This window comes from Rhineura floridana, chromosome 5, assembly GCF_030035675.1.
Source record: "Rhineura floridana isolate rRhiFlo1 chromosome 5, rRhiFlo1.hap2, whole genome shotgun sequence".
In the NCBI taxonomy this organism is placed as follows: domain Eukaryota; kingdom Metazoa; phylum Chordata; class Lepidosauria; order Squamata; family Rhineuridae; genus Rhineura; species Rhineura floridana.
Window position 1 is genome coordinate 61,674,235 of NC_084484.1, and position 17,464 is coordinate 61,691,698.

At 43.0% G+C, this 17,464-nt stretch overlaps 1 protein-coding gene across 1 annotated transcript in view; it reads right to left on the reverse strand.

Annotated features, from left to right (window-relative positions):
• Nucleotides 1–6,945: 6,945 nt before the first annotated feature.
• LOC133385830 (putative protein CRIPAK) overlaps nucleotides 6,946–17,464 on the reverse strand; it is a 56,287-nt gene continuing 45,768 nt past the window's right edge. The window contains exon 2 of the mRNA XM_061629412.1: nucleotides 6,946–7,007. Coding sequence (XP_061485396.1) covers nucleotides 6,994–7,007 — 14 coding nt within the window. The 3' untranslated portion in view covers nucleotides 6,946–6,993. The remainder of the gene's footprint in view (nucleotides 7,008–17,464) is intronic.

Sequence of the window (17,464 nt, forward strand, 5' to 3'; positions counted from 1 at the left end):
GGTTTTTCTTTTTGTAGTGAGAGCGATTTGTTTTCTCTGTTTATTGATATGTATTTCTGGTATCTGGATATACAAAGTAAAGTGAAAACCAATAAAGTTGTTTTTTTTAAAAAAGTATCTGGATTATTCAAGGCTTTAAACATTAGTACAGGAACTTTGAACTTGGCCCAGCAGCAGAGGGGAAGCCAATGCAGGTCTTTTCACACCAGTGTCATGTGTTCCCGTCACTAAGCTAGCCACAGCATTCTGCACTGGTCGAAAGTTCTGGACCAGATCCAAGGGCAGTCCAACAGTTGCAGTAATCGTTTGGCTCCAACTTCACAGCATCTCCCCCCCCTCTTCCCCACATCTTCCATCGTAGCCAACTAACTGAAATTAATTTACACATATCCCTCCACAAACATAAACACAGCATAGTTTTGAAGGCATCCATTGAGACTCAACCAAAGGGGAAAGCATACCCCTACCCAGTGATCTCCTCGACGTCAAAGTAACCAGAGTTATGCCACAGCGAGGCCACAATTAGTATAATTATGTTCATGAATATTTAACACAGTCTTGAGCAAAGAGTTTCTTGAAGTGAGCAGCAAGAGATGGTTAATCATACTAATTAATAATCTGATTCCAAATGACACTTGTTTGAAGTATTGTCCACTTATCTATTAGTCTGGGGTGCTGTGTGCCAAGAATAACATGATTTTTTTTAACTTGCCACATTCGGCTCAGTTAACATCATACAGGCCTATTCACTACATGAATATTCAGGGCTCTGAGATAAAATCTTAAAGTCAGGATGACAGAGTACAGGCAGTGCTAAGGAGAGATCCCTTTTGCCTGCAACATGAGCCCTGCAGAAGTGTCCCCCTCAACCACTTGCTTCCACCATGTCATTATTGCTGCTGCCCATGTGTTGGGGACTGCAGCAGGGAGCTACTCATGTAGGCTTCCTGTGTGATTCAGACAGGAGGGGTGGTGCCACACACCTGGCCTCCCATCAGCAGCATCATCGCATTTACCTGGAGGGGGAGGGGGAGGGGGAGGGGCGAGGTGGTGGGGAGGCTGGTGCAGGATGGGCACAGTGGCAGATCCAATCCAGGGCTCCCACCACCGCAAGTGCACCACATCAACCTCCCTGCCACTTTGCCCTTCCCTCTCATGCTCCTAGTAAGTGCAGCGACATTGCTGATGCAACATTTAAAAACAAGAAACCCTCAGGCTCAACCTACACATGATGCTAAACATGTCTTTGCAGCTAAAGTGCAGGTCTTTTAAAAATGCAAATTGCAGCTGCTTGCAGAAAAACCCAGTGATTAATGGGAGCAGTGCAGGCATAGTGGAGGAGTTTAACCCATTCCTCCCCTCCTTCAAACCTGAGGAAAGTCCCTTTTCTTAACTTAGTGTTCACTTTAGGGGAAAACCACATTTGTGCCAATGGGGGATTTCCTCCAAAAGCAAATACTAGCTTCAAAAGAGGGATTTTCCTCAGGACTGAAGCAGAGGAAAAGGATAAACTCTCTGTCATGCTTGCACTGATCCACTAATAATCAGCTATTTTCCAGCTGATACAAATGACAATACCCCCTTTGCACATTTGATGCAAAAATGCATTTAACATTCTCACCATCCATAACCAACCTTCACCCTTCTCCCATCAAACCATTATCCAAATAGTGGCATTTTTTACAAGCAGCCAGCTGCCCAGCAGTCCTCTTGAAAAGAAAGGGTCGTGCAGGCTTCCAGCTCAGCTCCAGGTGTAGTGATGGCATATCTGGAGCTCTGACCCGGTGTAGGTGGATCGCAAGTCCTAATCTGAATTGGCAGCCAAATAATCTGAATACATCTGCTGTTCAAGACTGGAAAACAGAAATGAAAAACAACCTTCTCAGTGAGTTTTCCACATGTCTAATTGCCTCAAATGGCTGACTGGATGAACACAACCCTAGGTGAGGAACCCATGCCTTTATTTATTTATTTAAAGGATTTTTTACCCCACTCTTCAGCTGAAATGATCCTCCGTGGCGCAGAGTGGTAAGCGGTGGTAACGCAGCCGAAGCTCTGCTCACGGCCAGAGTTCGATTCCAATGAAAGGAGGAATCTCTGGTCAAAGGGGTCGAGGTCCACTCAGCCTTCCATCCATCCGTGGTCGGTAAAATGAGTACCCGGCATATGCTGGGGGGTAAAGAAAGCCCGGGGACGGAACTGGCAATCCCACCCCATATATATGGTCTGCCTAGTAAACGTCACAAGACGTCACCCTAAGAGTCGAAAACGTCTCGCACTACAAGTGCGGGGCACCTTTACCTTTACCTTCAGCTGAAAAGGCTCCCAGAGCAGCTTGCAGAGATTATTGATTAGACAGCCCCAGCAATAATTGGAAGGAAAAAGCAATTCAGTTACCACGTTCTTATAAGAGGTTACTTCATGTCATGATGTTCCACATTGCCCATCACTACCACCACTAGGATGGAAAGATCTGTCAAGGTGCTTGGACAGGTTCGTGCAACCACTTGTGTGCTGGATCCATGACCTTCCTGGCTAATAGAAGCTAGCAGAGATGGAACAGCCGGCTGGGCCAGGGAAGTGATTAATGCCTCTCTGAGAGAGGGGGTGGTCCCTGGCTGCCTGAAAGAGGCAGTAGTGAGACCACTCCTGAAGAGACCCTCCCTGGACCTAGAAAATCTTAATAACTATAGGCCGGTAGCAAATGTTTCATTCCTGAGCAAGGTCCTTGAACGACAGGTGGCAGGGCAGCTCCAGACACTCTTGGATGAGACCGATTATCTGGATCCATTTCAGTCGGCTTTCAGGCCTGGTTTTGGCATGGAAACAGTCTTGGTCGCCCTGTATGATGACCTCTGTCGGGAGAGAAAAGGGGGAGTGTCACTCTGTTGATTCTCCTTGATCTCTCAGCGGCTTTCGATACCATCGTATCGACCATGGTATCCTTCTGGAAGACTGGTTGAGTTGGGAGTGGGAGGACTGCATGGCAGTGGTTCCGTTCCTACTTGGCCGGTTGTCTCCAGAAAGTGGTGCTTGGGGAGTATTGCTCGGACCCTGGACTCTCCAGTATCGGGTTCCACAGGGGTCAGTTCTGTCCCCCATGCTGTTCAACATCTACATGAAACCGTTGTGTGTGGTCATCTGGAGCTTTGGAGTGCGTTGCCATCAGTATGCTGATGACATGCAGCTCTATTTCTCCTGTTCATCTTCTTCAGGTGAGGCTGTCAATGTGCTGAACCAGTGCCTGGCTGCAACAATGGACTGGATGAGGGCTAATAAACTGAGGCTCAATCCAGACAAGACTGAGATGCTGCTAGTGGGTGGTTCTTCTGACAGATGGTGGATGTCCAACCTATCCTGGATGGGGCTGCACTCCCCCTGAAGGATCAGGTTCATAGCTTGGGGGTTCTCCTAGAATAATCTCTGTCAGTTGAGGCTCAGGTAGCCTCAGTGGCATGGAGTGCCTTCTTCCAACTTCAGTTGGTGGCCCAGCTACGCCTCTATCTGGACAGGGATAACCTGGCTTCAGTTGTCCATGCTCTGGTAACCTCCAAGTTAGATTACTGCAATGCGCTCTAAGTGGGGCTGCCTTTGAAGATGGTTTGGAAACTGCAGCTTATGCAAAATGCAGCGGCCAGATTGGTAAGAGGCACCAGACAGTTCGAACATATAAAACCGATTCTGGCCCGCTTGCATTGGCTGCCTGTATGTTTCCGAGCTCGATTCAAGGTGCTGGTTTTAACCTATAAAGCCTTACATGGCTTGGGACCACAATACCTGATGGAACGCCTCTCCCGACAAACCCACCCGTACACTATGCTCCACATCCAAGGCCCTCCTTTGGGTGCCTACTCGGAGGGAAGCTGGGAGGCTGGCAACAAAGGAGAGGGCCTTCTCAGTGGTGGCCCCCAAATTATGGAATGATCTCCCTGATGAGGTACACCTGGTGCCAGCACTGTTATCTTTTCGGTGCCAGGTCAAGACTTTCCTCTATGGGGCGGTATACAAATGCAATAAATAAATAAATAAATTTCGGTTCTCTCGGTTTCTCACTTTTCTAACGTTAAATTCACTCCTCTGCATTATTGCAGCAATCTGCAAATTTTTCTTTTTAAAAAATCCTCATGAAAATTCTCTACCAGTTTAGTGAGTATTTCTCCAAATAAACACATTTTTGTGGGCAGTTTTGACAAATGTACACATTTTTGCAAGCCATTTCTTATCACATCATACCTTATTTTCACTCATGTATTCATTTTTATGCACTTTCCCCTAATAGACGCATTTTTGTAAATGTTGTTTAGATGGCGAACGGCATCCCAAAATTCTAATAAACGCGAATTTCGAAGGATGGCCGTGTTTCGGTTCTCATGTTGTTTTGGAAAGTGTGAATTTGATAAATTCTGCTTGAAATGCAAACTGAATCGAAATTCTCACCCATCCCTAATGTCCACCACCAGCCAATACTGCAGGATGGGCACTGGGAAAGACACAGAAGCAGCTTTTGCTTACTGTACTGGGAGGGAGGAAGAGGAAAGAGAGAGGTGATGGGGAGGTTGGTGCGGTGCAAATGAACTGGTCAAGCTAATCTGGTGCTCCTGTTGGTGCATTTGCACCATGATGACCTCCTCCCAGCCTCCCCTCCCTCTCCCTCCCAGTAAGTAACAGCGACCCACTTGCTGGGAAGCAATTAGTGAAGCTATGGAATTCAGTCCCAGAAGAGGCAGTGATGGCCACCAACATGGATGGCTTTAAAAGAGCATTAGACTGATTCATGGAGGAGAAGGCTATCAGCGGCTACTAGCTGTGATGGCTATGCCCTGCCTCCACAGTCAGAGGCAGGATGCTTCCGAATACCAGTTGCTGCAAACTGCAAGGGGGGGAAAGTGCTCTTGCGCTCAGGTGCCACTTACGGAGTTCCTATAAGCAACTGGTCGACTGCTGTGGGCATACTGAACTAGACAAGCCACTGGCCTGACCCAACAGGCTCTTCTTACATTAAGCTAGTGCAATGGCTATTAATGAATGAATGAATCAATTAATTAATGGCTCTGCCTCCCCCCCCCCGCAAGCTGCTTCTGGAAAGACAAGATATTCTCACATCACAAGGTTTATTCTCAGTATGAGAGGGGGTAGCTAGAGATGATGATTTGGAGAGCAGCTGAATATTCCTAATTGATTCTTAAGGATAACATTTTGTTCTCCAGTCTGTAATTCTCTTTCCTGAGCGTTCATATTTAGATGGACATTTCCATTCAGAATCGAGGGGAAGCCAGTAACAAATGTTAATGTTGATGCTAATAGTAACAGCATTAGCTTTGTGTATCGATTCTTTTCTCATTAGCCTCACAATGATTCTTTCTTTGATTCTCTGATGGATTCTACCTCTACTTCGATTCCCTTTAATGGAGGGCGAGATACGCCTGAGGTCCTTCTGTTGAAATGAATGAGAAAGTTCCATGTGTGTATTAGAACACACACAGGACTCTGAATCTGAGAGAGTTTGGTATACTAGGCTAAGAAATCATAACAAGGCTTTATTATTCACATGAAAGTTCCCAGAATATCAGGACAATTTCAACTGATGGGGTTTCAGGATGTACAATTGGGGGGGGGAGGGAGGTCTGCAGTCCAAAATGTCCAGAAAAGGCCAGCAATATAAGATTCTCTCATATACAGAATGACATTTTATATACCTTTGTAAACTAAAGGCCTCAATTAACAAAAAAGTCCCATGATTTTCTTTCCCCGATGCCAGATACTCAAGAGATATTTAAGAGGCAGCTGGACAGGCACCTGTCAGATATGGTTTAATTTGGATTCCTGCATTGAGCAGGGGGTTGGACTCAATGGCCTTGTAGGCCCCTTCCACCTCTACTATTCCATGACTCAGTGATTCTTTATCTTGATCTGATGAATCAGTTTCTCCATCACAATGATCTACTTTAACAGAGCTGACCAAAGCACAGAAAGGACTCTTTTTCTTCCTCATTTGCACGACACAGAGCTTAGCAACTGGAAGTATTGTTCCTTCCATATTTAGACCATACAAAGCTTGCTGACTAGAATTCATTTTTTCTCCTTAGAACTTCCCTTGTCTCTCCAGGATATCCTTCCCCTTGCATTTCCTGTATTTACTATCCTTTTGATAATGCATGTATTAATAGGCCCCTTGCAAATGGTGTGCTTGCAGGGTTTAACTTTAGATGTCTTGTCTTGGATTTAATTGCTACAGTGCTGCCTGCCTGCATCCACAATGCCTCTAGGAGCTATTTATCAAGGGATATAATAGCGCGTCAGCATTTGGCTGTATCCAAACCCTGCCTGGATTTCAGGACCCTCCATTTCCACTGATGGGGCTCTTACATTTTAAAAGGTTGTCCTTGTCCTTGTGATCATTCCCTGGAGAGCAATCTTTCAGGCAATTGGAAGGCTCCACATTAGGGGATGCAGATGCTTAAATTATGGCATGCAGATCAATGACAAGAAAAAGGCCATCTATTTCTGGAAACATGGGGAGATTTATTGTTGTGAGCCAAGGCGAACGCAAGGTGAACTCCTCCCTTTATGAGCCTCTCCACAAATGCATTAGCTCATCCGTGAATGTAAAGATTGACTTCCAAGCAGTTGGGCAGCAGCAGTCTGGCTCCATCATTCTGAGTGTTCAGTCTGAGCCAAAGGAAGACCTCACACTAACAATCCTTACCTTTTCAGGAACTGTTTGTTCCCATCAGCAACAGCTTTTGAATCATTCAGTTTGCTCAGCGCTGAGAGCTGTTATTGCTCTTGACTTTATTTCCTTCTTTGTTACAACCAAGGGACAAAATATTTGTGCACATTTCTGCTGCAAAGTGTAGAAATACTTGCCTCAATCCAATGATCCCTTAATGGCACACACATGTGCTAGGGGTGAGATTCGCTGCCTAGTTCCGATCCACTTGAATTCCAAGAGTCCGGCTTTTGTTGCCAATCTGCCCTTTTTTTGTTCCTGTTTCACAATCGCCCATCTGCCCATTTTTTTAAGAAAAAAAGAATGTAATTTCTAACTGAAATGGTTATGAAAATGCTTGTGCTGTTTCATCTTTTTTTCTATTTACATTTCAATTAGACAGATCATCACCTAAAATTGGAGGGAGGTTAATGGATGTAAATGGTGATCGTTATCACCTAGACAGTAGTTAAGAACGCATCAGCTTAGAGGAAAGCTAATTATGAAGACAATAAGATAGAATTTGGAACAGATTTTTTTTTTTTTAAGTGCTGATGACAGCTGCAACCAGCCACAAGAAATCATTGCTGGTCCAGAAAGACATTATGTCAAAATCTAGTACTAAGTCCAAGTTAGCAGATATTTCCTCCCCATCCCTAGCATGCACACATACACACTCTGGATTTGGTTCCTGTACTGACTGTACTAAATTCCTGTTTTGGCTATAAAGGCTAATTTTTACTCAAAGAAATTCATAATCGCTTGGGTGCTCAGTTTCCTCACATAAAAAACAAACACGCAAAAAAAAATCAAGCTGCATGCCAAAGTCATGCCCTTCTGACACATCATGTTTACCTTGTTTAGAGCCTTCCATGAGTTGGGGAAGAAATGTGGTTTAGTTCATATTTGAATGTGGATCTACCTAATGCACACTTCCTGAAACAATACGCAAACCAAAACACAGCTACCCTTTGAAATTTACACTGCTTTAAATTTTGTGATGCAGTTTTCTAACCCCAAAATACATGTATAAGGGGAAAGTATGCAGACATTGGGTGAAAATAACATACAGGGCCACATTATGTTAGGCAACATGGCATACAAATACATGCATAGTAGGAAAAATGTGCACTCAAATGCTGATGAATTTTTCCTCAGGACTTTTTTAAAAAAAGAAATTGCAAACTGACATAGAAATGTGGCACATGGAACAAGACTGGAAAAATGTGAAACTGAGAGAAACTAAATGGATAGATTTGCCCAACCCTATCCATGATTGTGAGGGCAACCGTCTGAAGGATGGAGCCTCTCCTACTCAAGGAGGCTCCATCCCTGATGTAAAACCCTGACTATGCAGGGGTTCTCAGTCATGTGAGGATGATGTATAAGGAGTGGAGGCTCCTTGCTTTAGACCTTCACCGTCATGGGGGGCTCTAAAGTGTGTAAAAACATTGCACACTCACACTGATCTCCAAATTCCTTGGGTATCAGAAATGTACCAGGAGTTCTGGTAGAGAAATGTACTGAAGTTAATGGAGCAGCCCTCACAGGCAGGGGAGCTCCATGTATGAATTGACACCTACAAGGAATTGCTGGATTGGACTGAGTAAATACAGAGAGCCAGCATATATGTTATATGCTTTCTCTAGGATCAGAGGTTGCATGCCTTTAAATAGCAGTCATTGGGGAACAAAAGTGGGAGAGGGCTATTGCCTTCATGTCCTGGTTGTGGGCTTCCTAGGAGTATCTGATTGGCTACTGTGAGAAACAGAGATGCTGGACAAGATAGGCCTTTCGTCTGATCTTGCAGGGCTCTTCTTATGATATGAACTTTCCTTAGGATGTCCGTATTTTCTGGTTGAAATATTGACTGCCTCATTGGTCCTGGTCAGATGTAACATGAGAAGAAGTGGGCTGGGAGCAGACAGGAAGACAACAAAGAACATTCCTCCTGGCACTTATATGTCATTTTTGGACCACCTCCCTTTCTCCACCCTCAGTGATGCTATGCAATCCTCATGACCTTTCTCTGTCAGAAATGTGCCCAGCTCAATATTGCACAAAAGGAGAGCCGAGCTCTACGTGAGAGTTATGAAGCCCACACAGGCAAGCAAACTACACTCCGATACCTTGGTCACATCTGTGCTTTCTTCCCAAACAGTAAGGAGATGTTTACAACATATCAGCTGTCAATGTGTGAGAAAGTATGTGGGGAGATGGTTGTCTGGACAAGTTTGCTGTTGCCTTTCATTTCCCTTCACAACTACAGTTGCCATCCTTTCCTGCAGTGGACGGCATGATGGGGCTACACTGCTCACCTGACCTCTGTCTGGCTGAGTTGCTGCAGCCTTGCAGGACAGAGAGGGGGAGAGGGGAGGTGGGAGCAAGTTTGGTGCAGGGCAATCGTGCCAGCAGGAGCACCAGACTGGCTAGGGAGGGAGAGAGGGGTTATTATTATTTCTTTCATTTATGCATCGCTTCCTATGAGGCAACTTGAAGCAATTTTACAATGCAATGAAAATGTATGAAAAAACAATTTTGTATATATAAAATAATCTTAGAAATAAATAAATCCAGTCACATATAAAACAATTAAACAACAACAGCAACAATTACACACACATACACACACATACATATGATATGGGGGGGTTAAGTCATCATGTGACAGGTTTACAATGTCACCTTAACATAAACAATATGTATATTATGCTGCTGCTACTGCTACTGGCGATCACTTGTGACAGAGTAAGATTGTCTTCCAAAATAAGGTTGGTTGGAAGACACCTGCGCGTGAATTTGTTTTATGTGGGGAGATCGACACACAACGGTCAACACACAATCTTGACAGAAAAAGTCTTTGATCCAATAGCATGGATACCATGACGATTGGAAATCTTTTATCTGCTGCAGCCTTCATCTGCCTTCACTGCCATTGTAACATACACACTGTTATCCTCCACCTGTTGTGCCGTTGAGGACATTCTTGGATCGTTCTTTGTCTGGTTCCTCTCCCTTGACCTTAACGCCATGGGTGACCCTGCTGGGAGTACATGACTCCTGATGGCTCAATCTCCACATTATACAGAGCTCCATGATTTTTTCCTCTGAATTTTTATTCTTTTTCAATTGAAGCAGCCTGAGCAAGTTGCAGGTCAGAGTGGAGGCAGAGAGTGCTGAGCAAGGATGCCTCCCCTGACTTTACCATCCTGTCCGTAGGTTGAGAAATTTAGGTGCGTGTTCACTATTTGCGGTGTCAAAGTGCCAACTATGGTGAAAAGTGGGGTGAACACACCAGTGACAGTTGTGCTTCTGACTGCAGGCAGGCACAATTTCTTTTTTTCCCCATCAAGAAGCCCTACTTTGAGGCTCCAGGAGTGTGATTGCCACGGCTTTGATGGCAAAACTGGTAGCAGCAGAGAGAAAGAGGAGTGGGAGGTTTCATGAAACCCTTCATGCCCCTCTCAGAGCTCATACTTCCAAGTTTTCATAGCACCCCCTATATCTTTTCCCATTGTGGGTGAAAAAGCTTAGTATGGTTGTGAGCTGTAGAGGACCAGAAAGGAAAATGTTAAGTCACTTCTTCCTGTCCATACTTATGGGTTTTTTGTTTTGTTTTTTGAAATGATGGAATTGTTTTAAATAATGGGGAAAAACAAATTGCAAGGCACTGTATAACATGTATAACAGAAAAAAGCACAAATTCTGGTACAGCAGTAATATAGGCTCTGTTAGGCAGTGTTCTGGAGGACTAAACAGAGCATATGATGCAGCCAACTCATCCATATTACCAGCAGTGTTACCCCTGTGATCTTGGCATAGTTGGCTTTGCTTAGGTTGACACAGAATTCCACATGCAGTAGATTTCCACTTGAAATTTGGGGGTTTGATGCATTGGATATTTATATCCCTTGGAATTGTAGCAGAAATCTGTTCCAAAGCCTGATGAATGTCAGAACATAAGAAGAGCCTGCTGGATCAGGCCAATGGCCCGTCTAGTCCAGTATCCTGTTCTTACAGTGGCCAACCAGATGTCTATGGAAGTCCGCAAACAGGACCTGAGTACAACAGCAGCCTGCCCTACTGCGATTTTCAGCAACTGGTATTCAGAAGCATATGCCTCCAACTGTGTAGGCCCAGCAGATCCATAATGACTAGCAGCCATTGATAGCCTTATCTGCCAAGATAGGTGGATTCTTCCATGGGAGTCAAAGGCCTGTTTTTACTCATCTCTGGTTTCATCTTTTACATAACAGAGTTTTGAGGCTTGATGTCAGAGGGATGTAAAATTTAAACTGTAATCTTTTGTACCATCATCAGTAAATGCCGCTGAATATGGCAGATCTTATTTCTGCATAAACATGCACAGGATTGTGTTGTTAATCCTTCACTTAGACCTACGTGTTGTGGGACCACGTTACATGAAGCTACTTGGCTTAAGATCAGTCACAGAGGTCCTGCTCTCAGGTCCACTGTCAAGATCAATCAGATTGGTGGGCACTAGAAATAGGGCATTTTCAGTCATGGCCCCATGCCTGTTGAACTCCCCTTCTCTAGGTATGTATGTTTGGCTCTTTCTGATCTGCTTTTAAACAGATTTCAAAGCACTTTTTAAAAAAAGAATCTGTTTTTATGTAAAGATGCTGAGCCAGATTTTTAATCGTTGCTGTTCTTTGTTTTAAATCATGTTGAATTGTTTAATATGTTTTATTTGGACTCTTGGGCTAGACTGGGATGGGTTTTATGCTGTCATTGTCATTTAAAATCCTAAATATTGTTATGAGATTGGGGGTTGTTCTGAATGACCTCTTGAGGATCGTCAGACTTAGTTTGCATCTACTGGCCAAATTACACATTATTCTTACTGTGTAGCTTTGATTTTTGTTAATTAAATTTCAGATATGTGTGCAATTCCTACCATCCATGTAGCACATGGGGAGGGAACGCTTATCTATTTCCTCTCAAGCCCTGATCAGAATGGAAATAGCCCTTTCCATTTAGCATGTGGCTTTTAAAAAGTCATCAACTTTGAGTGGATGGAGCACAATTAGTAAGGTGAAGAATAATGCCACACTTCCATAACGGCCACACACAAAGAAGTACCTCTGAGGATGTAAGCAGTAATGTATAGCCTCAAAGCACTAGTATATAGTTTAGAAAAGGAAATTGCATGGAGTTCTGGATGACCACATGTTCAATGAGGGGTACATTCCATGTTATTACTATGTGTTAAACGCATCCAAATAAAAGGAGAACCCTGGAGCAAAAGCAAAACATTCCACCTCTGCAAGCCAAGAGCATGAGATACCAGATATTGTTTTAAAGCGAATAATGCTTGTTTTTCCTGCTCTTAGTCTCTGAAGAGAAGTATTGGATGGTTGGTGTGTGTTTGTGTGTGGTTTCCTGCAGGTTTTCTCTCTTGTGTCATTTAACCCTAGCTTGTTTTGTTTTTATTGCTGGCTTCTCTTTCAATTTTCTTGGAGTTTCCCATGCTGAATAATTGAATCTTATCATTGGAGTGAGCATTGTAGGCTATCCAGTCCAATTCTCTCCTTGATGTCCTGGTAGTTGGCGCCCTTTGGGTCTGCTAGGCCATAAACCAAGGAGGACAACAGTAGGTGGAGCCAGAGAGTTCTATCCAATGTTTGTTCTACTCAGAGTAGACCCATTGAAATTAATGGATATGACTAACTTAGGTCCATCAATTTCAATGGGTCCCCTCTGAGTAACACTTAGTTAGATACAATCCATGGCTAATGACAGATGGAGCCAGCTAATTCTGCTTTTGTCCTCCTCCTCCTCCCTGCTGAGTTGTATAAGAGCAGCACTGAGACTAAGAAGGAAGAATCAAATAGCCAGGGCCACCCTCTGGATTGGTTTTAAGTAAGAAGGCAGGTGATCTTGGAGGAACCAAGACAAGTTGGTAGGTCAGTGACTCATTTGCCCTAATAGACTAGCCCCCATTAGCTTGATGTAGAGCTATAGCATCCTCAACAAATGGTTGCCCAACCTCTGCTTGAAGATCTCCAGAGAGGGAGAGCCCACCATCCTGCTAGGTTATTGGCTTCATTGTTTTGAAAGATAGTCAAATTGTTTTGTGGTGTTGTTTTGTCTTGGGAATGCAGATAGCATATCTAATCAAAATTCTGTTATCTCATTGCTTGGAATCCCTGCAAAGTTTAGTAGCTTGAGGAGCAACTCAATTTCCATGGCAACTCTAGTAAATGGTATTTTCCTCTTGTTTGATCCCCCCCCCGTTGTAATGGCATTTTTATTTACTACCTTGAACCTTTGGGACCGGACATACTATAAATCAAAATAAGTAGATGAATGTCTCACAGAGAAAAAGAAGGTACCAGCAGCAAAGCCACAACTGGAAAAAAAAGACTCTACAAACTGGGAAGCCAGTGGGAGTCACTCACTGCATCCAACACCCAACAATTCACACAGTACTAAATTATTCTCATTGTTTCTTGACTCATATGCTTGCAGTATTCCCTCTCCCTCAGTCTCATATCAGAATGGTAATAGCAGAGTAGTTCTGAAAAGTAAGCAGTACAGCAGAAAACATGAAGGCTTTTAGAAACTCGGTAGGAAATTGAGCTGAAACTATTGGCTCACAATTTCTTAATAAATATTCATGCTTCAGTAGCAGGCTATTACAATTTTTCCATAAATGCATCATGTGCGTGAGTTAGCATTAGCGGGTCCTCTTTCAGAAATACTCTAGATTCACTTTAGCCATCAGGCACATAAATATTTAACTTGTGTTTGTTTAATAGCAAAAAAAGAGAATGCAACATCAATAAGGCAATGAAACAAGAAAATAAAGCATGAAGTTAGCCAGTTCAGGGATTAAAAAAAGAAGGAAGAATAGAACACGTTCTACAACTCATGTGCTTCCAGTGAACAGAAACACTGGCACTGTGTTAGCCATTGCACTGGTACTTGCTATCTGTTACAAACCACAACTGTTGTGTTAATTTAAAATCAAGCCAACTAAGGCCTCATCTAGACAGCCAGTGTGGTGTAGTGGTTAGAGGGTTGGACTATGACCTGGGAGACCAGGGTTCAAATCTCCACACAACCATGAAGCTCACTGGGTGACCTTAGGCCAGTCACTGCCTCTCAGCCTCAGAGAAAGGCAATGGTAAACCACCTCTGAATACCACTTACCATGAAAACCCTATTCATAGGGTCGCCATAAGTTGGGATCGACTTGAAGGCAGTCCATTTCCATTTTCAAGGCCTCATCTGCATTGTATCATACCACTTTAAACAGTCAGGTCTTCCCCCAAAGAATCCTGGGAGCTGTAGTCTGTGAAGGGTGCTGAGAGTTGTTAGGAGACCCCTCTTGCCTTCACAGAATGACAGTTCCCAGAGGTCCCTGGGAAGAGCGATTGGTTGTTAAACCACACTGGGAGTTGGAGCTCTGTGAGGGAGAGGGAGGTTTTCTAATAACTCTCAGCATCCTTAACAGGATTCTTTGGGGGAAGTCACGGCTGTTTAAAGTGGTATGATAGTGCTTTAAATGTATGGTGGAAATAGGGTCCCAGTTGCACTGCAGGAGTAGAATTGGCTAGCCTGTATCAGCATTGTCCCATGCCCTTGCTGCAGTGTAGCTCTGTCATGTAAGTGCATGCATGTTGTTTTCAATGATAAGTTGTTAGATTTAGTTCTCATGTAGTTGTATCAAAAGCATTGCATTCATTGCTGCAACTAGTTTCAGTGTTTGAGAACTAACTGTGAATACATGTAATAGTTCACAACAGATTGCAGCGCTAGACTACAAGTTAAACATTGCAGTATTTCTCAGAGTAGGAATGGGTGAGAAATATGATTCAGTCAGTTCACATGTCAAGTCATATCTATCAAATTTGCACTTTCCAAAACAACGTGAGAAGTGAAACGCAGCTTTCCTTCACAATTTGCACTTAATCGAATTTTGCAGAGCTGTTCACCAACGAAACAATGCAAAAAATGTATATATTAGGGGAAAGTGTGCACAAAAATGAACATATGAATGAAAATAACTACCAAAAATGCATTTATGACAAGAAATGGCTTGCAAAAATATGTACATTAGTCAAAACTGACTACAAAAATGTGTTCGTTAGGAGAAATTCACACTAAAATGTTGGAGAATTTTCATGAGGATCTTTTTTTTAAAGAAAATGCAAATTGCTGCAGAAAAGTGAAGAGCTGAATTTAAGATTGGAAAAAACAAAAAACGGAGAGAACCAAAACTGACAGAACTTTCCATCCCTGTCTGAGAGCAGAATGCACGTATGACATGCCAGCCAGGGTCTGCTGTAACAAATAGAACATATGGAAGCATAAACGGATCTGTAGCAACGCCAATGAGAGTCACTAGCATCCAGTGGGCCCCAAGTGGCTCTTGTTGGTTGTTGTTTTCCATTATTCTCCATGGACTGTCACAAAGGTGACAAAGATGGTGTTATAGGATTCCTCTTGGTCAATTTCATATATCCCTAGTTTAAAAAGAACCATTAAACCAGGATGCCAATTTACTGCTTAAACACTCCCTTCTTAAGGTGCATCCACCAAAGGGCTTATTTTGCTCCTGGTCCTGTTTCATAACTGCATATTTGAGAGAAGTTTTTTCCTGCTCAGACTGATACAACGTGATCAAGAGAATCACGTGCTGACATGATCTCACCTTGGCTCATGGGGACAGGTCACAGCAATAGACTATAAAGCCAATGATGTGGCTCTTTATGGAGCTCTGTAACAGAGCAAAGCCTTATGGAAAGCTCCCAAAGGGACAGGCAATTACTGAACTTGTCCTTCCTTATTTGGCCTTGCCTTTTGCTAATAGTGATCTTGAAATTCAACCGAGATTATATATTTGTGTAGAGTTTTCTCAGGTTTTGCTTTGTTTTTGTTTTGGGGATTCTCTTTGCCCGCTATCAGTGCTAAGAGAAGTGATTTCTTGCTCACTTTTAACAATTAAAAACCCATTACAGGAAGAGCAGATTCCATTTGTTTCCATCAGTCATTTGACACACATCATATTGCTGTTACATTAAGCTCAGAGATAAAATCTGACATTCTGTGTAACTGTGCGTTTAGACTAGTGGCAGCAGAGTTAACAAATACAAAACAATAATTGTGTGCTCTGTCGTGTGTTACAGTCTATTTAGGGACCTTGGCCAAAAGTAGAAGTAATCAAAAACCAGGACAAGCACAGATGAGGAAGCAACTAGTGGAATGGATTTCAAGGTTCAGACAGATATTTCTGGAATGGATTGCCCATAGGTCTGTTTAGAAATGCATTATTTCTAGTGAATGCATTGCACTGTCCCATGGCCAGTAATTCTTCCTGTTTTAGACACCTGCTGAAAAAGTTTATTTCAGCAAGCCTACCCAGACATATAACTTGGTTATCTAGGTTTGCTTTAAAGGTTTTACCAATTTTATATGTGTTTTATTGATGATTATTTTAAGTATTCTTGATTTTTGTGTGGAAGTTAGCTGTGTTTTATCAATAATGTTATTGTGTACGTTTGCTTAGAGTTTTATTATTTATTAATTTATATACCATTTATATGCCAAAATGGTTTTATGATTAAGCAGTATATAAATCTAAATAAACAAGAGGCGGAAGCTTTGCTAGATGTTGCCAGGTGCAGCCCAATGTATTAACATTTCAAGTCCAGTCCATAGTAACCATGTAACACCTGAGAGCTTCCTAAATACATCCATGACATCACATATATCAGGCATGTAGAAGCATACTACAACTGTTGCCCTAGGATATCACAATCCAAACTGGAAAGTCCAAAAAATGGCTCAAGGGTGTTATTATAAGCCAGGCCTGCATAATGTGTGACCCCCGCCAAGTGAAAAACAGCTCATAGCATATCTTGCAGTCTCCATGGGCCTTGAAAAAACACCCTCTGCTTTCTGCCTATTTGAGGATATATTAACTACCTGCTGGCGGGTCTTAATACAGGCATGGGGAACCTGTGAAATTCCAGATGTGTTTTGACTCAGTCTCCAATGGAAATGGAGTCTGACAACAACTGGAGAGCCACAGGTTTCTCACCCATGTCATAATTTTTGACTTTGTGAGCTCAGTTTGGCTTGATGAATCATTGTGCCTGTCCTATCCTAAGCAGAGTGAAGTGGCTATAGGTTCTATTAAAATCTTAGCCCTGTAAAAATGTTGAAAGTGTGTAAACGGTGCAGGCACTGCCTTGGACACCAATGTTCCAGTCCTAGCCCAGTCCTTGAGTGGGAAGGTGTAAAGAGGCTTGTAAGCACATTTGGATGAATGCACTTAGAAGGCTCTACACCAGCCTTTCCCAACCGGTGTGCCTCCAGATGTTGTTGGACCACAATTCCCATCTTTCCTGACCATTGGCAATGGTGGCTGAGGCTGATGGGAGTTGTGGTCCAACGACATCTGGAGGCACACTGGTTGGGAAAGGCTGCTCTTCACAATCAGAAATCACGAGAGCACAGGTTTCTCAATGAGCGTTGATTCTGAGCCAGGGGCACCTTGATCATGTTTGCAATTTTCAGACCAACTGCCCATAAAACATATTAATTCCTTTTTTACCCATCCTAAAACTGTAATGGCTGCCCTTGCAGGACAACCACTACGGGTATGCTTCTGAAATATAGCAGGATTCATGCCCTCCAAAGAAGTGACCTTGCCTGCAAATTTAAACCAATTCTGCCCCCAATCAAAAGGTTATAGATGGTTCCTTTAAAAAAAAAATTAAAGGT